Raw genomic sequence first — 23,252 nt, forward strand, 5'->3', positions numbered from 1 at the left:
GCTTGCCTCTCTGAGCTTTTGCTATTCCTAAATTGCTAATCCTCAACCTTGAATTTTCTGCTGATGCTCTAGAACTGTGGATTGCTAGAGTCACAAAATTGAGTTGATTTCACCAGCAATAACTTACGGTGAAGAGGTAGGCAGTGTAGCATAGTAGTTAGAAAGCCATTCTTGGAGTCAGGAAAATTTGGATTCAAGTTCTGCTTCTGACACTGTGCAGCCAGACTAATCACTTCAACCTCTCAGAGCCCCAGCAGATCTCTAAGGCTACAAAATACGGGCAAGTTATCAACATGCACTGGTGGAGAGTTTCCTTCCCCAGAGTTCCTCCACAAGGATGAAATCACAACTCTACCCAAGAAAAGAAAACCTCAGCCAGGCCCTTCTGGCTGCTTGAAAATCCTTTCATTCTATTCTCATCAGTTCTCTATGCCATTCCTCACAACCGTTCAGTCCTTTTTCTCTTTTCTCAAATTCCAAGATCCACTCCCACCATCATGATTCCAGCAGATGCCATAATTCCCTAATTCCTTAACACAGCTGATACCAGCTGACATCGACTGCCTCAGCTCCCTTCTTTCATTACTGAAAATGCCATCCTTTGCTCTTTCCAGCTAATCATCAAAAAAGAAAAGATATTCTTACTCTGCTCTCAGCCCTCTACTTGTTCTCCAGATCCTACTCTCTCATGTTTCTCCAGAACCTTATTCCAGCAGTCATTCCATGTACATCTTAAATGTACCTTCACGCAAATCTCATATGTTCTTTCCACCGCTCCCTTCTCATCCTCCCACTCCACTAAAAATATTTTGTCAAAGTCACTAATGACCTTTCACTAATTTACAAGTCCAAAGGGCTTTTTGAGTGGTCGTCCTCCATCTCTTGGCAATCCTGGATATTGTTGAGTAGTCCCTCCTACTAGATAATCATTATTCCCTGGACTTCAGAGACACTTCTGGTTCTCCACTGGCTAAATCACATCCTCTTCCTCATCCCTTAAGGTAAGTGTTCCCTCAAGTTTCTGTCCTTGGCCCTCTCTCTCTCTCTCTCCTTCCCTCTCTCTCTCCCTCCCCCCCCCCCTTCTCTCTCCTCTTCTGTCTGTGTCTCTCCTCTCTGTCTTTCTGTCTCTCTCTGTCTCTGTCTCTCTTCTCTCTGTCTCTGTCTCTCTGTCTCTGTCTCTCTCTCCTCATTCTCTCTCTGTCCCTCCTCATTCTCTTTCTGTCTCTCTCTCTCTCTCTCTCTCTCTGTCTCTCTCTTTCTGTTTCTGTCTCTCTGTCTCTGTCTCTCTCCTCTTCTTTATCAATCTCATTATCTCACAAGACTTCAACCATCACCTTTATTCAAGTGATTCACAAATCTGTGTCTCCAGCCGTGACCTCTTTTCTTTGCACCAGCTTCACATCCCCAACAACCTACAGGTACCTTTACATGGACATACCATAGGCACCTCAAATTCTACAACGTGTTGTTTCTCCTTGATTGAATGTCAGCTCCTTGAGTGAAGACACTGTTTTTGTCTTCGTATCCTCAGAGCTTGACACAATAGCTGGTACACAGTGATTACTTAATAAATGCTTGTGAATGAACGAATGAATATTCAAGACCTTTAAGGCCTCCTTGAACCTGCCCCTTTACTTTCCAGGCAATAACCGTCCAGCCCATCTTCACCTGCAAAATCTTGGCATTATCACACTCTTCCTTCTCCTTCGCCTTTCACAATCAAGCTATCACCAATTTCTGATAATTCTACCCCCATAACATCTGTAGCATCCATTTCCTTTTTCTCCCACTGCTGGCACCCTAGTCCAGGCCCTTGTCACTCCCTGCCTTGTTTAGTCATTTTTCAGTCGTGTCCGACTCTCGGTGAAACTGTTTTGGGGTTTTCTTGGTAAAGACACTAGAGTGGTTTGCCATTTCTTTCATAGCTAAGGAAACTGAAACAAACAGGGCTAAACGACTTGTCCAGGGTCACACAGCTAGTAAGTATCTGAGGCTAGATTTGAACTCAGAAAGATGAATCTTCCTGACTCCAGGTCTGGGCCTCTACCCACTGTGCCATCTAGTTGCTCCCACTACCCCCCTGGCCCGTTGTAAATAGCCTCCTAATAGATATCACTGTCTCCATTCTACCCTTTGTCTGTATGCTGCTGCTAAAAATTAATCTTTCTTATTTATTGATTTGATCATATCTGATCGAAATCTCAAGCGACTCCCTGTTGTCTATCTTTTTGCCCCTCTCAGCCTGGCATCTTGGCCACAGCATCCTTTACCTGTCTGCTACCGGAACTGCTGTTCACCCTGCTTCAGTTTCAGCCTCTCTCTCTTCCCCTCACTCCTCAAGCCCTAGGTATTTTCTTTTGCCTGGCTCTCTTGGCTTCCTTTTTCTCAGTTTGAAGGAGATTCCTTATTCCATGTTTTTCTTCAGTTTCCTATTATTTTTTAGGTTTGGGGGAAACTCCCTCAGGTTCTTTGTTGGCCTTTTTCTCTTTCTAGTTTGGAGGTCCTTTCCCATGGTTCTCTTCTCTGCTCCTCCGATTCTGAAACGTTCTCTTTCTCTACCAAGACATATAAAAGACTGCTTTCCAGATCATCAACTCCCCTTTACTAGCCCCAGGCCCTCAGTGGACTTTCTTGGAAACTAATTTCCCCTTAGCCAACCCACCTCCGCCCTCTCCCCAGAGGCTGTGCATTGGCTAGAAATAGAACAGCCAAAAAGCAAGGACGTGTTCCACTCATAAACTTGCCCCTCTCACTTCCTGCAGCTGGGACGCTATTAATATCCTGAGCCAGTGAAGAGAAAGAGAGGAGAGGGGGAGGAGAGGAAAGGGAGGAGAGGAGGGGGAGAAGGAGAGGAGGGGGAGAAGGAGAAGGGTTAGGGGAAAGGGAGAAGGGGATAAAGAAGGGGAAGGAGAAATCAAAAAAGGAGGAGGAGGAAGAGGAGAAGGGGAGGAGGAGGAAAAATGTTTATCTGATTGGTTAGCACCAGCCTGAGGATTGGCTGCTTGCTTCTAAGGCAGAAATCCCAGTTTGTCCTTTACTGAATGCCAGTAGAATTCAGAGTATCGTGTCCAGCTCTAGGTTATATACTGTTTCTCATTGTTCCTCTGTTTACAGCCATTCTCTGCTACCCTGAAAGCTCCTAGAAAGCTGAGACTATCTGATTATTCTCTCATACTCCCTCCCAGTGCCCAGTACCGTTCCAGGCTCATAAAGAGACTCGAAAAATCCAACTGACTTGCAGGGCTAAGATTCCCTGTGGCTGCAAGGCTGGGTCTCCTGGTTGTGCCCCTCCTGCCCACCCCCTTGGGGCCCCAGCCTCTTTGGTGTGGTATATTTCAGAAAGCAGGGCCAGGGTTTCTTCCCACATTTCCCTTTTTGATTCTGGGGGAGAACTGAAAGTTAAGAAGATGATGACAGAAGGACCAGAAGAAGGGGAGAAGAGACTGGCGAGATTTAGATGTCTTGGAGGGGGTGAGAGCACAGGGCTACTATTTTCTCCAACCGCCAGCCCATAGCAATAACAGCTCACATTTCTATGGTGCTTTCAGGCTTACAAAGTACTTTCTCCAACAATGTGAGGTGGTAGTGAAAGTGTTACTCTCTATTCTGTAAGGAAACTGATATAGAGTTTGACATCGAGACTTTCCTAGGGTCAGAATTAGGCCTCAGAAATCCACACCCCACCCCCACCCCTGCTTTCTGAGGCAATTGGGGTTAAGTGACTTGCCCAGGGTCACATAGCTAGTCTGAGGCTGGATTTGAACTCAGGTCCTCCTGACTCCAGGGTCAGTGCTCTATCCACTGTTCCACCTAGCTGCCCTGGCCTGACTTCTAAGTCCAGCATTCTTTCCACTATGCTGAAATGCTTCCCTAGTTCTCTCCTTTTGACATAGGGTTAACAGCTGATGAAAGCAGGCAACCATGAGAGTGCCCCAGAGGTGCCACTAGGAGAGAAGAAGGACATTGAAAGGAGAGAAGCTGGGATTGGAACCAAAAAGACAACGCTTTGCACTTAACATGAAGTCAGTAACTAGATCCTAGGATTTTGAGTTGGGTGGGACCTTGGAGTTGTCTGTTTTGGTTTCCTCTTTTCACAGAGAAGAAACTGAAGCCCAGAGAGGGGGAGTGACCCAGCAATGGTAACACAGCATATACAAACAAACTGAAGGCCAGTAGTTTTATCCCACTCTTGAGGCAAACACAGGAACTTGTGACATGGAGTGGTAGAGATTCGGTCTCTACTTTGATATAAATACAACTTGGACTGAAATTCTGCCCCTGACACTATCTGTGCAGCCTTGAGCAAATAAACAACTTCCCTGGGCCTCAGCTCTAAGATGAGGGGGTTAGACTAAATGCCTTTGAGGGCCTTTTCTGCTCAAGGCCTTTAATTCTGTGACCATAATTTGCAAGTAGAGTGAGCAGTGTTGGTGATGTGCGAGGGAAGACCCTTCAAGATGGAAAGAGAACTGGACTTTGAGCCAGAAGATCTGAGTTCAAATTTAACTGTGTCACTTAATATCTTTGTAACCTTCGACAAGTTACTTTATGTCTCTGAACAGGAGTTCCCTCATCTGTAAGACCTGAGGCCATAATGTGGATGCTACCTGACTCAGGGTTCTTGGGAAGACCAAAGAATGTGTGTGTGTGTGTGTGTGTGTGTGTGTGTGTGTGTGTGTGTTCAAGTGCTTTCTGACAGTAAAACCCTAGAGAAATGTAAGCTTGGCTGAGCCAGGAAGAATCCTGAGATGTTTGAGGTTGAGGTCGGGAAGGGCCACACCTTCCCACAAACCATCTGCCCACACAGAAAGACAAAGACCACTAGACCGGACAGACTATTGGGCACACCCAGAATGTCACTGTGTATGATATAATTTTCTATTTGTCAACAAGTGGCTTTGCAATAGTCCTTCAGGTTCATTTGTGTGTCCCATGTCTTGATTTAGAATATACGCTCCCAGAAGGCAGGATCTGTCTTCCATGTCTTCTCTACCCCGGGTGGTCTGAACAAGGACCTCTATTCAGAAGCCCTCAGACTAAGTTTGCCCTCACTTCTTTCTTTTGGGATGCTAATAATATCCTGAACCAGTGAAGAAGAGAAAGAGGAGGAAGAGGTGGAGGAGGAGAGAGCCGCTTGATTGGCTAGCCCCAGTCTGAGGCCATGCCGGGATTGGCTGCTTGCTCTTGAGGTAGGAATCATAATTCTCTGGTTTCCGATAAAACTTAGAGCATCCAGTCCAGCAGTGGATTCATAGCTAATAATGCCCTCTTCCCCACCCCTGGGGGAAGGGGGAGGGAGAGGGAGTCATTTGATGTCATGTTGCCCTAAAAGCCCAGGACTAGTCCTGTGCCCTGCGGACAGTTAAGCACTCATCAAGTTTGTGGAATGAAATAAGAATTTGGAGGAGAGAAGAAAAGAAACTGGCCTTGACTGTGGGAGAGAGACTGAGAGCACGAGGGACACAAGGAGACAATATATTCCAGCATCCACCTTGGCACTACAGATGGGGTGGAGGAGGGAGAGGTACCACCCTACGGGGGAGGTCTCTCTCCCCTCCCCCTACAGTCACAGAGGAGAGTGCTGAAGAATTGAACGGGGCCTGGGGGGGAGGGGCACTCAGCCCTCTATCTCCTGTGTCGGGTTTCTCTGTTGGAGATCCTTTTTTTCTTTTTAGTTTCCGCTTGTTAAATAATTAATATAATTAATTTAAAATATAAAATACACAGTGTTCTTTCTCTTCTTCTCCTCTTCTGTTTGCTTGGGGGTGATTTTAAATATAGGTCTCATCTCCAATGGGCAAAGGGGCTTCAGGGAGGGGCATAGAGGCCCCCGAAACCCCCATCATGTGAGGGGATCTGACCCCCCCCAACTTCCCCCCTCCATGGGACCCCCATGGATAGAGGACATTTTCTGCCTTGCCCCAAGGCCCCTGGGATGGTGAAGGGGGTCTCTCTTAGGCAATGGCTCCGAGTTGGCCACAGGGGGTCCTGGCTTTGTGAAGGGTTGGGAGGGTTAAGCAGGCAGGGGTCCTAGCCCTGGAAACAGACAGGCCCCAGCATGACTCCACTCCGCCTAGGAGGGGCCCCCAAGTCCGAGAAGGAAGCATCCAACACAGGAAGCTGCTCCAATAAGGGCGTTCGAACTTCAAGCACTGTTCGGCCCTGATGTGTCTTAGGAAAGATAAAAAAGGATAAGAGGTGAAAATAAAGATGGGGTCCCCCTTTTACAACTGCCACCCCCAAACTGTAGGACTAGGCTCCTTCCTCTTTGGGCTACCCTGGAGAGGATCACTCCTCCCTACTCCCCTTGGCCTCCATCACCAAGGGTTCTTCTGGTTTGCATATTTGGAGCCCATAGCTTCTTCCACTGTCCCCAGCAGACCCCTGGCCTCCTCTCCCCATACCTGGCAGCCATCTCTGAATTCCTTGACATAGGGACTAGTCTCTGGGCTCAGTTCATCCTCATTGGCTCCCCGGAGCCGGAGGGGCCCATCCCGAGTCCCTCCTGCACATGGGTAGGACACATCTTGGTGAGCAGATACACTGAGCAGACGCAAGAATGTGAGCTGGACCACACCCACTGGGGATCCCCCGGAGTCCACATATGAGAACTGCAGAGAGAGATGGGAATGGGAGCCATCAGAATAGAGACCAGGGGCTTGTCCAGGCCTATAAGCAAAAGGTTGGAAGAAAGAGAGAAAGAGGTGGCGGTGAGCAAAAAGACATGAGGCAACGGAATGAGAAAGGGAGGTTCAGGAGAAAGAAAAAGATGGGGTGGGGGCAGGAAAGAGAAAGAGATGAGAGTCAGGAGAAGGGCTGAAGGGAAAGGAAATAAAAAGCCATGGAGAGAAGCAGTGAGGCTCAGGGAGTTATAGGGATTCAGAGGTTGGGAGGGCAGCTTCACCTGTGTGACATCATCCCTAGGTGACACACAGGTTTCTCCTCCTGCCGTGAAGTTACAGAAAACACGGAAAGCATCCCTGGCACAGCCTTGGTTAGGGTCAACCCAGTATTCACCTAGTCGGGGAGAGGGTGGGAGAAGATGGAGGGGTCAGAGCCACCTTCCACCCCTTCCCCACTGTCTGTGCCATCATCCATTTCCCTTTCATTTTCTGTTCCACATTCCCAGCCCCCTAATCCTACCTACCTTTAAGTTATTCACACACACACACACACACACAGACACACACACACACACACACACCCCTATGCCTACACATTCTTCTCTCTACTTGAGGCTTGCAGCTGAAACCTCCAATATGTGTTGTCTCCCCCATTAGAATGTGAGAGCAGGTCTTCTGTTCCCCCCAGAGCTTAGCCCAATGCTTTGTACGTAATGAGTTCTTAATCAATGCTTTTTCATTCATTCGTGCAATCATTCATTCAACATCCAGATTTCTCCATCCCCTAGACCTCTGTTTCCCCATATTCTCCTTTCCTCCCATACCAACCCCCTCCCTCTGTGTTTGTCTCCTCATGTTCCCCTCTGACCATCAGGAAGCTCAGGGTGACACAGTCTCAAGTCCTGACAGGTTCGGGCTGGGCTCTCCTGGGTTCCTGCAGGACGCCTCATTTGTTCAATCTCATCCCGGAGGGAATCCAGGGAGCCAAATATCTCCTCCAGACCCCCAGGGGCTCCAGGAGCTCCCCCCTCTGCAGCCTCATCCTCCTGCATCAGCTGGCTCGCATCTACCGAACGCCGAGACTTCTTGGGCATCTGGATGGGCAGTGGCTGGATCACCTCCCCAGGAGGACCCTGAAGGACAGAAAATTTAGTGAGAAGAAGCAGGAAGATGGAAACCAAAACTCTGGAAGAAAGAAATGGTGAGACAGACAGACAGACAGACAGACAGACAGAGAAAGCACCAGAGGCAGAGAGAAAAAAATGAGACAAATGGAGAGAGAACACTTCCCCTCACTCACCGGATGTCCAGGTGGACCTTGAACACCTTTTTCTCCCTTGGGTCCAGCTTGACCCTGATGTGGGGAGACACAAAGGGATCAGAGAGTGAGAGGATTCAAAAAGTCACTCAAAGGGACCATAGAGGTAAGCAGAGTCCAGGGTTAAAGAATGGTTGGCAGCAAGGGGTACAAGGTCATAGCCTATCAGATGGTCAGAGGGATCAAGGAATTGGGGTCCTACTAAGCCTGAAGTATCAAGTATCAAGGCCCATCTCCAAGAGCTGCTGCTCATACCAAGGTAGGGGCAATGTTTAGTCTAATCTGGGGGGATGTAGAAGGGGCCAGAGGATAGAGTTGGCTGGGAGGCGGAAAGGGGAGGGAAGGGGAAAGGCTTACTCACCGTAGCTCCTTTAGCACCTTTGGGGCCAGCAGGTCCCTATAGAGAGAGGACAAGGGAGACAGTTACCATGGAGAAATGAAAGGAGAGGGAGGGACGGATAAGGAGAGGAATGATCATGGGGTCACACAGACTATATATAGATAGGGCACTTCTGGGTGGTTGTGGGGGAGAATAAAGTGGCTTGCACTAAAGTATTTATGAAGATATTGGGAATGTAGGAAAAGGATACTGGGAGGAATTGGAAGTTGAATATCACCAGGCTAAGGGAGATTGGTGAAAGTCATTGAGGTGTATGAGTGGGAAGAAAGAAGCAGGGAGGAAGGGTTACTCACAGGAAGGCCAGGGGGTCCTCCAGGGCCAATTGGGCCAGATGCTCCAGGTATACCCTAGGAGGAGGAAAAGTCTAGTTAACTCCATTTTGTCTACCCCATTTCCACAATACTAAGCCTCCTCCCAATTTGTTCACCCTACAATGAAGACACCCCACTAATAACAAAGTTTTCCCAGGACTTTAATGTTAATCTCCCCCTCCCCTTCTCGTTCTCCTAGCCCTCAAGCACATTGAGGGTCAATGCCCATGAAGTGATTGGTAAAGGTGGTCCCTGGCCCCTCCCTCACACTCACCGTCTCTCCCTTCTGTCCATGTGCACCTTGGGGACCAGGAAGTCCTCGATCACCCTTTTCTCCTTGTTCTCCAGGAGGGCCAATCAGGCCAATGAGACCAGGGTGACCCTAGGGGAGGGAATAGGCAGGAAGAGAACCATTAACCATAGCAGTTGGACCCTTCCTTCCCTTGGTGGAAAAGGGGCTCTGTTTGGAGGACAGGGTCAGTGACCTTTATACAAAAGAGATGTTGAGGGAGCACAAAGGAAGGCAAGGAACCCAAAACATGGAGGTGAGGGGTTATTTTTCATCTCGTTGGAGGGTGTGGCATTCCATGCCCAGAATTAGAAGAGACGATAAGAAGGCCATCCAAAGTTGGCTGCTTATGTGTTTGTCTCTTACCTTTTCTCCTTTGGCTCCAGGGTCCCCCCTGAGACCAGGGAGGCCAGGAGGTCCCTGTATGGAAACAGATGATCATTCATTATGATGGAGTAATAACCAGAAGGCAGGCCCCATCATTTCCTACCCCTATATTCCCTCTCTCTTTCTCCATATCTGCAGCTGCTAATGTCCTCCACCCACAGGATCACCCATTCCCAGGTTCCTGCCCTCCCCCCACATACACCCTTCCCTGAGGGCCACTCACCACAGGACCTGGAGGCCCAGCTGGCCCAGTGGCTCCAGGTCGTCCCTGTTGTCCCTATAGAGGTGAGGGGGAAAACAGGGGTCAGAGAAGGATACCTTCCCCATGAGTCTTCTCCTTCCCATCAAACAACTGGTAACTGAACTCCCAGGTCCTTGGTTCCCATCCCCCAACTCCACAGGCACCATTTATCCCCTCTTCAGTCTGCTGTGACTCACCACTGAGCCCGGGATTCCCCTCAGACCATCAGGGCCTGGTTTTCCTGCTGCTCCAGCGGGACCCACTGGTCCTGTCTTTCCAGGAGCCCCAACAGCACCCTGCTCCCCCTGAAATACATAGAAGGGAATCAGAGAAGGCCGGGGGAGTATAAGTACAAAAGATAGTCAAAGGGCAGGAGTAGGCCAGGTCAGAGGACAAGAAGAGGTTAATGCTTCTGTGGGAAGACTCTGGGGCAGAAGGGGGTTAGCCCTTGAAGACAGAAGACCAGAGTGGCAACAGAGGGGGTTTTCTGGGTGTAATGGATCGGGTTTAGCAGCAGAAAAGTCCCCATGGTGAGGTGCGAGTAAATATGAGAGTCTTCTAGGAGCTACTCTCTGTTACCTTGGCTCCCTTCTCTCCTTGTCGACCCTCAGGGCCAGCTGTACCCGCAGGACCCTAGAGGGATGGGGAGAGAAAGAGGAAAAGGGCTTAGACAAAGGATAGATAACAGACAAACACACCTGTCTCCCCCTTACTTCACAAGTAGTAGAGCTTCCACCAGCACCACAAGAAAGAACCAGGGGGAGGAACACCACTGCCAGTCCTATCTCAAACTCCACCCCACCAGGGACTCAGTCATCCCTTTGATGGCCAGGGGGACCCAAGGTTCCAGACCCCTTCCCTCATTTTTAGCTAGTATCTACATAATCCTTTAAGATTTGCAAAGTGCTTTAAACATTATCTCATTTGATCCTCAAAATCACTCGGGGAGGTAAGTGCTGTTATCATTTTCCCAGTGATCTGGCCAGGATCATACGGCTTGTAAACGTCTGAGACGGGACTTGAATAAAAGTCTCACTGACTCCAAGTCTAGCACTCTGTCCACTATGCCACTTACCCTCTTGCCAGGAGGTCCAGGGGGACCATTCTCTCCAGTAGGACCTGGGGATCCCTGGGGAAAGGAGAAACAGATGGAGGTGTCGACGGTGAAGAGATAATGGAAGGTGGGAACTGAGGGTGATGAAGATGGAAAGATTAGGGAGAGGTTACTCTAGAGTTGGGGGCATCGAAAAATCTGGAAGTTGGGAGGTGAAGGGTCTGAAAGTTGAGGTGGTGAGAGAAACACAGTCACTCACAGGCTGGCCAGCTTCTCCGTCCTCTCCTCGGTCACCTTTAGCACCATCCTGACCCTGGAGAGATGGAGAGGTGCTTAGAGGAGGACCTCAATCCTTCCTAGAATTGTACCCCCAGGCTCTTCTGTCTGTCCAATTTTATTGCTCCCCCAATTAACTACCAAGCAACCAAGTGCTTAGTAAGTGCAGTGCATACTATGTGCATACACTGGGCAAGAAGCTGGGAATGCAAATACAAAGAATGAAATAATTGGCACTCCTGATGACTATGAAAACCTAAGAAATAATTCCCACTCCCCAAATAATCTATCAAAACCCTTGCCCCCCATTCCTTCCTACCCCCTTTCCCAAGTGCAAGACTTACTCGGGGACCCCCTTCTCCAGGAGGGCCAGGGTCACCAGGAAAACCAACAGAACCCTGAGGGCATAGGAGAAGAAAAGAGCTCAGTCAGAAGGCCAGGAACAGACTCACCACCCACTCTGGAACTGTCACAGCCCCACACAGCACACATCCCACCCACCACCACGAGTTTCTGACACACCTACTCCAGTCATGTCGCATGTTCACCCCCCTCCAGGGACAGAACCCCCTCCCAGAATCCTTGCCCCACCCCACCTTGCTGTCCCACACATTGGGGTTTGTGGGAATTGAACCACATCCTTCATTCTCATTCCCTCATACTCTCTGGGTGACCCTTACTCCATACTCACAGGGTTTCCTTTCGGGCCATCATCACCTGTGGGGCCCTTAGGTCCAGGTGGTCCAGCTTCCCCTGGTTGTCCTGACTCTCCTTTCTCTCCCCGTTCCCCTCTAGGTCCCTGCAGAGGGACAAAGGTGATGAAGACACACAAATGGAGGTTGGGACCGAATAACTGGGATTAATGGAAAGGTCACAAGGAGGCCAAGAGAATAAGAGGCATGTCCTATGCCCTCAACTGCCCTTACCCATTCCCTCCATCCCCAACCCCCTCCTGAAAGGAATGAGAGTGCGGAAGAGTTCAGGAAACAGAAGATTGATGCAGATAAAGGACAACCCATGTGCCCGATTCTCTTAATAGTCAGTGAGGAAAGAAGGAAATAGGGAAGGGGGGCTGGGGGCATCACACAGATCCAGAGACCTTAGCTCTCCTGGCAAGAACTAAGAATACAACAGAAAGAATCACTGATGGGAGGAAGGGAAGGGAAGCTACTGGGCTTTCAGTGCCTTATAAGGTCAAGGATTAAGGAAAGGGGGTGTCAGCTCGGGGTTAGAGATGTCACTCACCTTGACCCCAGGTTCCCCAGGGACTCCTGGAGAGCCCGACTCTCCTGGTTCCCCCTATAATGAGATCAGAATCAATACAGGCTCTCCCCATCCCACCTCCCCTTAGACCCATTCCTTCTCAGCCAGCCTCCATGCTCCCTTTCCAAACACTATTCCTCACCACCTTTGCTCAACAACCAAAAAGATTCCCCTTCCCTTTTCCTCCCTCTGATTCTCCCTGCCCAGCTCATCCAACCCATTTCCCCAACAGTTACCTTTTCTCCAAGAGGACCCTGGTTTCCAACACCTCCTGGGGGGCCTTGTGGACCCTAAAAGAGGGACACAGTGACAAAGAGTTACCACCCAGAGAGTGAATAGTTAAAAGAAATGGAAGGGGATGGATGGACCTTCAGGACACAGCAGAAAATTAGGAGAGGGGAACTGGAGGGACTTCTTGATGCCCAAGATAAAGGGGCTGAAGGAGTGTAACTTCTTCCAAGGAGATTTATTGTCCCTGAAGAGAAACTGAAGGATGAGCCAAATGACCTGAGAGGGACATCAAGGTGGGAGAGAGGAGATACTCACATCTGCTCCATTAGGTCCAGCAGGGCCTCGGGGTCCTGGTGGGCCAGGTGGGCCCTGGGGAGAGACAGAAACACATAAACAGAGGGAGAAAAAGGGGAAGAGATACAAGGAGACAAAGAAACGAATAGGATGAGGTCTAAATGGAGAAAGTCAGACCTTTAAGGAAAAGGGTAAGGAACCAAAGTGGCCACTTGGCCAGGGATCAATAAAAGAGGTCTTTGGGAGTTAGTAAAGGGGCCACAGTGGGGTCAGAGCAGGGGTTATTGAAAAACAGAGGAGGGGTATAATAAGTCAGTGGTTAGAGTTGTGGGGGGGGGGGTGGTCAATGGATATGTCACACTCACCATGGGCCCCACATCTCCTGTCTCTCCTTTCTCTCCAGAAGGGCCTGGTAAACCCTGTGGGTAGACAAACATATAGAGAATGACATGAGAAAAAAGACTGGGGGCTTTCCTTAAAGAAAGGTTAAGGTCCCAATGCTCTTTCGGTGGCATCCCCACCTCCCTAAAAAAAAACTGTCTCTTTCCCTCAAAATTTTTCACCTTCTGTTAATTCTACACCACCTCTTACTTCTCTCTGAAGTCTCTACTCCCCCATATCACCCCTACCTTCAGTTCTGGAGTTGGAGTGAGTTGGGGGAGGGAGGCAGACCCCATCTTCTCACCCCTTATCCACCACATCTCTAACCCTGACCTTCAACACAAATACATACACACAGAGAGAGCTCACCTGTAGGCCAATGGGTCCAGGAGGGCCATTAAATCCCCTTGTTCCCTCATCCCCTTTGGCTCCAAAATGTCCCTGGGGTCCCCGAGCACCAGGTTCTCCATCTACTCCCTATACATAGAGAAGGGATTTGGGGGTTGCATACACAGAGAGAGAGAGAGAGAAAACCATACTAGGGGAAAGAAAAGAGGTCCCAGATCCAGAAACTGAGGGGGTCCCCCAAACAAAGTAGGGAGGCACTTTCTCTGAGGAATGAGTGATATTAACCATGACAGCCCACAAATAGAGGAGGATTTGGGGGATAGGATTGGGGCAGAATCAGGGAAGTCAGGGGTATCTGCTCACTCACCGCTGCTCCAGGTTGACCCAGGGGACCCAGTGGTCCAGGGGGTCCAGGAGGGCCCTGGCAAGGGAAAGAGAAGGTTAGTCAGAGAGAAAGAGAGAGAGGCAGAGTAGAAATGTGGTCAGGAAAGATCAAAAGATGGGAATAGTTGATGTTGGAGGGGCTACAAAGATAGGCACGCTCAGGCATTGTTGGTGGAGCTGTGAATTGATCCAACCATTCTGGAAAGCAATTTGGAATCACGCAAGGAACGTGGCTGAAGCGTCTCTTCCCTTTGACCAGAGATTCCACCACTAGGTATGTACAAAAATGGTCAGTGACTAAAAGATAGGTCCGATAAAACAAATATATTTGTAGCAACACTTTTTTTGTGATAGCAAAGAACTAGAACCAAAACAGATGTCCATCAATTAGAGGATGGCTAAAAAATTGTTGTGCGTGAATATAATGAAATATGCTATAAGAAATGAGGAACATGATGAATAAAGAAAAGCATGGGAAGAGTTACGTGAACTGATGCAAAGTGAAGGAACCCTAGAGAACCCTTGTATACAGTGACAAAAATGTAAATGAAAAAGAACTGAAACTGAATGCTGTGAAATTCCAATGACCAAGCTTGTCCCCAAAGAAGAGCTAGGAAAAGACACCTCCTTCCTTCTTCTTGGGGTGGGGTGTGGGGAACCACGGGTATGGAATCCTGCAAATAATGTCAGACTTTTTTGATTGCTAACTAGAATTGTAGAATTTTTTTCTTCCTCTTTTAAAAAATTCTTTATTATAAAAGATGGAAGAGAAAAACAATGGGAAATCCAGGAAATGTAAAACAAAAAGATGTCAATAAAAATGCATGCTTTTAAAAGAAAGGAGGCCAAGAAGGCTGAGGTCATGGTTACTCACATGTTCACCCTTGTTCCCTTTGCTGCCCTTCTGTCCAGCATCACCAACCTCACCCTAGAAGGGAGAGAGATGTCAGAGACACAGAATGATAAATGGGAAATGAGAGATGATTACCGTAGCAGAATTAGAGAGCCACAAATGAGTTCTCTTGAACCTATCCTCTTCAGGAAGAGCCTAGCAATGATAATGGGGTGGGGAGTAAGGAAGTGTCAGGTGAATTACCTTGTCTCCATCTTCTCCAGCCACACCTGGGGGGCCAGCAGGACCAGGTAGCCCCACAGGCCCTTGGACACCGTCTCGGCCAGTTGGGCCAATGGGACCTTTCTCACCCTGCGAGAAGTAAAGTCAGACACCAGAGGGGACACATTGACCTTTGTCCCACAAAAACTTCTCAGCAAAAATTCCTCCTCCATTACTCAATTCACATAGCTCCCTCCAAGTTCCCCCAAGGCCCTCTTACCCAGCAGCATCTTCATCACTCCTCTGCTCACAGACCTCCCCCAACACCTTCAATACAGAGACTTCATAAACATCCCTGTCTCATCTCCTTACACACACTCACCGGAACACCTTTCTCTCCAGCAGCACCCGGGGGACCCTGAGGCCCAGGCCTTCCTGGGGGACCAATGGGTCCTCCTGTACCTGCCACACCCCGCTCTCCAGGAGAGCCCTAGAGGAAGAAACAGGGCAAAATGTGGGTTAGCAAGAGGAACTGCTGACCTACAGGCTTCCTGGAGATTACTCTACATTGAATAATGTTTTCCCTAAAAAATAGGGAAAGTCCACACAACCCCCCGACCCATATCCAACAATCCTGTGCTCCTCTGAAGGGTCTCAGAGGAGTAATCTCCTCTCCCACTTCTGAGCTTTCTCCACATGGAAGGGAGGAAGGACTCAATGACCTCCTCAGGGTCTTCCACTTTAAGCTCCCTCTCCCTCAAAGACCCCCCAGCTCACCGCAGGGCCTGGGGGGCCGGGCGGACCTTCATTTCCCTTCAGGCCACCACCTCCCTGTAAAAGAAAGAGATAAGAGTGAAGAAGACGAAGAATCAGAGAAAAGGGACATGGCAAGTCAGACACTGAGGGAGGCATCAGAGAATCAGGCAGCAGACAATGGAGGGCCAGCAATCATGAAGGTGGGAGGAAATCAGAGATCGGGCTGGGGTGTTGGTGGAGACATCTGCATTTATGTATATTATTCTGTGGGGTTACACTCACTCCAGTGCCTGGGAGGCCCCTTTCACCAGGGAAGCCCCTCAAACCGGCTGGTCCATCCTTCCCGGGAGCTCCAGGGGGGCCAGGGTCTCCCTAAATGTGGGGCACAGTGATGGAGATGATAAGAAATAGATACAGTCTCTTCCTAAATGCCCAAGGCACCCTCACTCCCTCCCTTCCCCTGGATCCCCAGTCCCTGGTCTGTCCCTTTCCCACGCTCCCTATATTCCTCCCCATCCTTACCTTAGTTCCCTCTTTGCCAGATGGCCCAGTCAGGCCCTGCTCTCCTGGGGGACCAGGGGGGCCTGGGTGGCCTCGTTCCCCCATAGGTCCTGACTCTCCCGCAGCTCCCTGTGGGATGGGAACGGCAATCACGGACCCTCCCAACAACCCCCTAAGTTGTCTATCCAACAACACCATCCTCACTTTCTGATTTCCATGATCTTTCGGGGGACAACAGGGGTTCTAAGAGACTCCCCACTCTTGGGCCAAGTTATCTTTGGGGGGTGAGGGAGATTATGTGTACAAATAAATGCGCCATCTTGCGGCTATATCTAGAAACTGCATTTTCCCCAAGAGCCCCAGGGGGATGGAATAAAACCTTCCAGAACGGGAAGACATGGAAGGTTCCACATCCCTCTGTCCCCAGAGTCTTCGGAACAGAAGCAACTGAAGGTCGGACTAGACTGCCCAAGGCCTCCCACCTCCAGCTCCTAGGCTGCATCACTGTCTCATCCAGTAACTACAGAGGAAATCATTTCATCCCTTCCCCAGTGAGGAGACAATACGGGAAACATGGAGGAGGTGGGGGTGGGGGAGAGGGTACAGATCCCTAGGTTTGAGGTCTATCATCCCCCAGAGTAAGACATACCTGAGGACCCACCACCCCTGGAGGCCCAGGGGGGCCTGTCTTTCCTTGGAAACCCTGGAGAGAGATGTGCAGTTGTCAGATTATCATCGGTGTCCATCAGGGAAAGAGGGGTCACCACTGGGACTATATTTAAATGGTTCCATATGAGCTGTGCTCACCCATTCAAAAGTGCCTAAAATTGGGGCTGCGTGGATCGGGGGGGCAGGAGGGTTACAGGGGGGATCAAGAAGGGACAGTCACTCACCACTTCTCCTCGTTGGCCAGGGTGCCCTGGAAGCCCATCCTTACCAGGGGGACCCTAGAATAAAGGGTCAAAGATATGAGGACAAGGAAGGGTAGAGAGAGGGGAAAAGAGTTAAAAGGGGGTGCCCATTGGAGGATGCATGATACAGTCCTTTGAGGGAGGCTGGTAGGGGTAGTTACAGAATAGAAGGATAAAGGGGTTGGAAGTCAGAGATCAAGGTTATACTTACTGGGGGCCCTTTAGGGCCAGGGAAGCCATTAGGACCCTGGGGTCCGGGAAGACCCTAGAAACAAGAGATGGGAATAAGATGGTAAGTCAGTGGGATAAGGAGGGAAGATACCCCCAGATATCTGGGGAATAGATCACCCTCTGCACAGCAGAAGACTGGCTCCCCCAAGCCCTAGCTCTGTGCACTACTCAGACACATTATTGCTGAGAAGACTGACAGTTATTGGGTCAGACTTACCCTCTCCCCAGGGGGACCGTGGGGACCATCGCCACCTGACGTTCCCTGTGGGAGAGAAACAGAGTTAGGGTGTTGGGCACACCAACAAGCCTTCCCTGTGCAGAGGGAAAGGCAGTCGAGTAGGGGGAGATGTGGGCAAAGCTGAAGAGTGAACAAATGACAAAAGGCGAAATTAGAAGATGTGAAGGATGTTTGCTCCAAACAAGTGTCGCTGACCTTGGCTCCTGATTTTCCTGTGGCTCCTCGAGGTCCTCGTTGGCCTCGTGGACCCTAGCAAGATATTGGGGGATGATGGTGAGAGACACAGACACAAGAATGGATTCTCCCACACTTCACGTGACTCTCCCTCTCACTTACCGTGGGACCACGTTCCCCTCGAGGTCCTGACTTCCCAGACAGGCCCTGTGGAGAAAGGGGTAGTGGGAGGTGAATACATCACCGGCTACTCAGACCATCTAAACAAGGGGTTTTTAACTTGGGGTCCACGGGGTCTGTGGATAGATTCCAGGGGGCTCATGAACTTGGATGGGGGGGGGGGAAATTATATCTTTATTTCACTATAGTTGGTTTCCTTTGTAATCCTATATATTCTATTTTATGCATTTAAAAGCATTCTTCTGAGAAGGGGTCCATAGGTTTCACCAGACTGCCAAAGGGGTCCAGTGATATGAAAACCTTAGGGCTCTGCTCTACAAGAACCTTCATTCAATCCCACATTCTCTGCCCCTGGCATCCTGCTTCCCGGACCCTTCAGAACTCTTCTTTGAACCTCTTCCTCCAACCCACAACCCAAGCCCACCCTATCTCAGCCCCCCACCACACACTTTGCCCTCCAGCTTTTCTCCTCCCTTCTTACCCGGGCTCCCTTCTCTCCATTGGCACCAGGAAATCCAGGGAATCCGAGTGACCCCTGGGAGGGAAAGAGAGAGGAAGACATACATGGAGGAGTCATGGGATGGGAGATGAGATCATAAGAAAGGCCTTAGGGGGTCTCTCACAAGTACAAATATAACAAGGTGAAAAGAACTCTGGGCCAAGAGTCAGGGGGCCTGGGATTTGCCCCAACTCTGCTTGTGACTAGTGAGCCATCTCCAGTCGTCCTGATCTATATCTGGCCACTGGACTCAGGTGGCTCCAGAGGAGAAAATGAGGCTGATGACCTTGCACAGCCCTCCCTCCCTCAAATCCAGTTTGCTTGCAGGTCATGGCATTAGCTTCCTGATGTCACGGCCCTCTTTGAGAACGAAGGACAAACAACAAGCTTCTGACCAGCTGCATAATCTCAGAGGACTCGCTTCCCTTCTCTGGGCCTGTTTCCTCCTCTGTGAACCGAATAGGCTGAACTATATGCTGCTGGCATTCTATAGTCTCTATTGGCCTGAAATAGGACATCAGTAAAGGGCAGAGAAACATGGGATGTGGGAGAAGGAAACAGAATCGAAATGGGTTTCATAGCCTAAACCTTACCTTGGGTCCCTGACGTCCTGGGTATCCAGGTAGACCAGGAACACCCAGTTTGCCCTGTGGAGAAGAGAGAAAGAGCAATGGGGGTGAGAGGAAGAGCAGGGGCAAGACTTCAGAGAGAGAGACACACCCTTGGCATTAGTCCCCCAGTCCCACCCAAACCCAGGCCCTTAGCCCCACTGCTTGCTCCAAGGGGCCCAAGTCTCCCAACCCCATTCTCTCTCCCCCAGACCTATCTGCCTGACTACCCAATTTCTCTATTTCTGTTAAAAAAAAAGAGGCTTTGCTTCCTTCCCTGTTCTTAGACTCCAATCAGTCCCTGGGCTCTGTTGAGTCTTCCTCGTAATGTCTCTTAGATCCTTGCCGTTTTCTCTCCTGCCCTAGTTCAGGTGCTCCTGTCATCTATCTATACAGCATCCTAACTGGTCTACCAGCCTCCAGACTCTCCCTTTTCCTACCTAACCTGCATGCACTACTAGACCAACCTGCCTAAAACAGCCCTCTCATCAGATCATTCCACAGCTGTTAATCCTCCAGTGGTTCCCCTTGTCTATAAGGAGAAAATCCAGATTCCCTGGGCTGATCTTCAAAGCCCTCCATGCTCTAGTCACAACCTCCAGGACTCACACCCTCCATTCAAGTCAGGCGAGTCTCCCACCAACACCCCAAGCTTCATTCTTACCTCTGGCCCTTGGCTTATGCTGATCCTCTCAGTGCCCCCTCCTCAAATCTCATCCATCTTTAAAGTTCATCTTAAACCTTCCTCTCTCAAAGCTGCCCTGGTCACCCCATTGCACTCACTCCTTCCTTCTCTAAACACCTTCTGGATGTAGAGTCCCACGGTCTCACTTGGTTACATACTACCTTGCATATTCTTGAGCCAACTCATCTGCATCAATCCAGTCTTCCCGATTAGACCAGGAAGTCTTCTACTGCTCCACTGTATTCCTGACAGCACCCAACGCAGGGCTGGGCATGCTGTTGTGTCCACTAACTACCCAGTGACTTCATCTACTGAGATAACGGGTTGCCTGTGTAGTAAGCCAAAGCTGACCAGTGCCCCCACTATTGCCTGTTTCTCCTAGAAACCCAAGCCTCTGCGTCATAGGTTCAAGTATCGGTTTTATACAGATGCATATATCCAGCCCTAGGGTCTCTCCCAAGCTCCAGTCCCATATCACCAACTGCCCGTTTGGTCATTTCACCCTAGATGTGCCTGCCAAAGGCATCTCAAACTGAGCACATCCAAAGCAGCACTCATCCTTCTCCTCAAATACACCCCTCTCCCAAATTTCCCTATTTCTGTCAAGGGTACCACCATCCTTCCAGGCAGCCTCCATTCCTCACTCTCACTCACTCCTCACATTCCATCGGTTGCCAAACCTTGTCAATTCTACCTCCCCAACATCTCTCCCGTCTCTCTACTCACAGGCCCACCATCCTAATTTGTGTCCTTAGTTCTTCTCACTGGGACTATGGCAGTAGCCTCCTAACTGGTCTCCCGGCCTCTGGCCTCTCCCCTCTCCAATTCCTCCTCTACACAGCTGCCAAAGTGAAGTTCCCAAAGCACAAGGCTGACCATGCTGACCATGTCTCTGGGATAAATTGTAACATCCACTTTGGCCTTTAAAGGCTCTCACAGTCTGGCCCTAGCCCACCTTTTCAGGTTGATTATACACCCATTCCCCTTCACACGCTCTATATTCCAGCCAAACTGGCCTCCTTGCTGTTTCTTGAACACAAGACTTCCTTTCCCTTCCCCATGTCTTTGCCCAGGATATTCCCTATGCTTGGAATGCCCTGCCTTCATTAGGCTCCTTCAAAGATGAGGTCAAGAGCTACCTCCTACATGGGGCCTTTCCTGAAACAAACCTTCCTAGATGCCAGCTCCCCTTAAAAATGAAAATTCTGTATCTACTTGCATATGTGTGTGTGTGTGTGTGTGTGTGTGTGTGTGTGTCTATCTTTCTATCTATCTATCTATCCATCTATCTCTAGTTTTCCCCAACAGAATGTAAGTTCCTTGAGGGCAAGAACTACTTGATTTTTGCCTTTGTATTCAAAGCACATGGTGCCATGCTTGGCACGTAAGAGGAACTTAATATATGCCTGTTGATTTGCTGAGTTTGATTTGTCCTCCTTGCCCCCCATTACCTTCTCCCCCACAAGCCCTATGGGGCCTGGGTCTCCATTCGGTCCAGTTCTTCCCTTCGGCCCCTCAGGACCATCTTCTCCTCTTGAACCAGGGACTCCAACCTCACCCTGAGGGGAGTGGAGAGAACATGAGGATCAGGAGGTCAGAGCTCAGAGTAAGGGTTGAGAGGTAAGGTAAGCAGGTGGGTCATTTGGTATCAGGATTACTTGAGGTGAGGAAACACCTGTGATAGGGATCTACAAAAGGTAAGAGAGTCATAGGATGTTGAGGTATGCTCTTGGGAGATAGAGGAGACTTGGGAAGGTCAGGGATATCCATGGCACTGCCTCTGGAGAGTTGGGATGATATTGGGGTTTTCAGGTAATATGAACAGCAATGTAACATTGGGGGTCATTGTAACATTGGGGTATGAAGGTGGGCCAAGGGGGTTGGAATTGGAGACTCAGACCTAGGGCATGGAAGATTCACTGAAGGCCCAAGTAGATGTGGGGGGGGGGGGCGGCACTGGGAGCTAAGGGAGGACTCCTCATACTTACCCGGTCGCCTTTCACACCCATGTCACCTTTGAAACCAGGAAAACCATCTTCCCCCTGAGAAGAGGCAGAGGCAAAGAAATAGGAAGAAAAAGTGTAGGAGGACCCCAGAGAGGCATGAGCAGCATTTTTTTGAGACCAGGAATTAGGAGCTTGAAGGGACATGGTGGATAAAGATTGGGAAGATTGGTTCAGGAAGCATTGGAGGGTGAGAGGTGAGAGATGGAGGCTCAGATGATGGGAGGAGGTGTCAGGATAAAGGTGCCTGGAGAGGGTAGTGGGGGGAAGCTACAGGAGACAACTAGGGGTTCTCTCACCTTCTCTCCCTTATGACCTTTCAGGCCTCGAATTCCATCCACACCCTGGGAAGAGAGATGGAGAATGATCAAGAGACAAAGTTCAGGTTTGGAGAACAGGACCCTGAGACACAGGAATCCTTCCCCTGGCCACTCCCACCCCTGCAAAGTCCATCTCCCTCTCTGGCCACAGTTACCTTGACACCTCGAGGTCCAGGGTATCCTAGGGGACCCTGTGGACCAGATGGACCCTGGATGGAGAGGGAAAAAGAGAAGTCACAGGAGGGTTTGAGGAATGCAGGCACTGGGAGGTCAGGGGAACAGGGGTGGACAGGTCAGGCTGGAAGAACTGGAGGAAGACAGCAGCAAGCACTTCTGGGATCTCATAGTGACCTTGTAATCACAGGATACTCAAAAGAGAAAGCAAGGTCTCTTACCTGGTTCCCTTTAGTTCCTGGTGGACCCTCCTTTCCTGGATGGCCCTGGAGGGGGAGGGAGGAAAGAGAATGAGATCTCATACCATGAGTTCTCTTATCTCCCCTTCCCCAGCTCTAACCTAGCAACCATCAAATCCTCATGAATAGCTAGAAACCTTTCAAGGCAAAGAAGATGGGAGGGAGGAATCTAGGGAGGGGAGAAGAGGCAAGATGGTATTGGAAGATCTTTGGGAGTCAGAAATAACAAAGTTACTTTTTGAGCATGGGGAAAGTCAAGAGACTGGCTCCGACATAACCAGGAGTAACTGGGTTATGAGCTCACAGGACTCAGAAATTATGAGGGGTTAGGGGAAAGCACTCACCGGGGGTCCATCAGAGCCAGGCATCCCTGGAAGACCTGGTTTCCCTTGAGGACCCTGCAAAAGGCAATGAGGGGATCATAGCTACAGGTAGCAAAGGTCTGGATAGACAGGCAGAATCCTACACAGTTGTATAGTCCCTTCCCCCCCTCCACCCCGCCACAGCATACCTCGACTCCCTATCCTTCCCAAACTACTCCATTGTCCTGGCCTCAATATGTCCTCTTTCCCTCTCTTTCCCATGACCCTCCTCTTCCTAACCCCCATTTGCTTGCCCCCACCCCCATCACTCACCTTCTCTCCATGGGGGCCAATAGCACCTTGAGGCCCAGGAAGACCCTGACAGATACAAGAAGAGGGGTGTTATGGGAGGATCATAGGGTCTGTTCCTCTCTATCCTCCCAGCCCTGGCCACACCTCCTCCTCCTCCCCCACCATTGCATGGCAGGACCTATAAGAGACAAAGCCCCCTAACTCCATTGCCCCAATCTTAGCACTGACCCCATCGGAGTGACCAGGGACATTATAAGCTCTCACT

The 23,252-nt window shown here is 49.8% G+C and overlaps 1 protein-coding gene across 1 annotated transcript in view; it reads right to left on the reverse strand.

Moving 5' to 3' along the window:
- Positions 1-5,910: 5,910 nt before the first annotated feature.
- Positions 5,911-23,252, reverse strand: part of COL11A2 (collagen type XI alpha 2 chain) — a 36,017-nt gene continuing 18,675 nt past the window's right edge. Inside the window, exons 26-68 of the mRNA XM_036768449.1 lie at positions 23,009-23,053; positions 22,718-22,771; positions 22,356-22,400; positions 22,116-22,169; positions 21,940-21,984; positions 21,626-21,679; positions 21,089-21,196; positions 18,938-18,991; positions 18,327-18,380; positions 17,828-17,872; positions 17,687-17,740; positions 17,471-17,515; positions 17,234-17,287; positions 17,005-17,058; positions 16,761-16,814; positions 16,133-16,240; positions 15,893-15,982; positions 15,632-15,685; positions 15,237-15,344; positions 14,897-15,004; positions 14,675-14,728; positions 13,784-13,837; positions 13,438-13,545; positions 13,053-13,106; positions 12,709-12,762; positions 12,399-12,452; positions 12,145-12,198; positions 11,591-11,698; positions 11,244-11,297; positions 10,883-10,936; positions 10,645-10,698; positions 10,149-10,202; positions 9,767-9,874; positions 9,552-9,605; positions 9,308-9,361; positions 8,927-9,034; positions 8,635-8,688; positions 8,303-8,338; positions 7,924-7,977; positions 7,492-7,756; positions 6,905-7,017; positions 6,405-6,611; positions 5,911-6,171 (exon numbers count right to left, since the gene is read on the reverse strand). Coding sequence (XP_036624344.1) covers positions 6,031-6,171; positions 6,405-6,611; positions 6,905-7,017; positions 7,492-7,756; positions 7,924-7,977; positions 8,303-8,338; positions 8,635-8,688; positions 8,927-9,034; positions 9,308-9,361; positions 9,552-9,605; positions 9,767-9,874; positions 10,149-10,202; positions 10,645-10,698; positions 10,883-10,936; positions 11,244-11,297; positions 11,591-11,698; positions 12,145-12,198; positions 12,399-12,452; positions 12,709-12,762; positions 13,053-13,106; positions 13,438-13,545; positions 13,784-13,837; positions 14,675-14,728; positions 14,897-15,004; positions 15,237-15,344; positions 15,632-15,685; positions 15,893-15,982; positions 16,133-16,240; positions 16,761-16,814; positions 17,005-17,058; positions 17,234-17,287; positions 17,471-17,515; positions 17,687-17,740; positions 17,828-17,872; positions 18,327-18,380; positions 18,938-18,991; positions 21,089-21,196; positions 21,626-21,679; positions 21,940-21,984; positions 22,116-22,169; positions 22,356-22,400; positions 22,718-22,771; positions 23,009-23,053 — 3,237 coding nt within the window. The 3' untranslated portion in view covers positions 5,911-6,030. The remainder of the gene's footprint in view (positions 6,172-6,404; positions 6,612-6,904; positions 7,018-7,491; positions 7,757-7,923; positions 7,978-8,302; positions 8,339-8,634; positions 8,689-8,926; positions 9,035-9,307; positions 9,362-9,551; positions 9,606-9,766; positions 9,875-10,148; positions 10,203-10,644; positions 10,699-10,882; positions 10,937-11,243; positions 11,298-11,590; positions 11,699-12,144; positions 12,199-12,398; positions 12,453-12,708; positions 12,763-13,052; positions 13,107-13,437; positions 13,546-13,783; positions 13,838-14,674; positions 14,729-14,896; positions 15,005-15,236; positions 15,345-15,631; positions 15,686-15,892; positions 15,983-16,132; positions 16,241-16,760; positions 16,815-17,004; positions 17,059-17,233; positions 17,288-17,470; positions 17,516-17,686; positions 17,741-17,827; positions 17,873-18,326; positions 18,381-18,937; positions 18,992-21,088; positions 21,197-21,625; positions 21,680-21,939; positions 21,985-22,115; positions 22,170-22,355; positions 22,401-22,717; positions 22,772-23,008; positions 23,054-23,252) is intronic.

Source organism: Trichosurus vulpecula, chromosome 7 (assembly GCF_011100635.1).
Source record: "Trichosurus vulpecula isolate mTriVul1 chromosome 7, mTriVul1.pri, whole genome shotgun sequence".
Taxonomy (NCBI): domain Eukaryota; kingdom Metazoa; phylum Chordata; class Mammalia; order Diprotodontia; family Phalangeridae; genus Trichosurus; species Trichosurus vulpecula.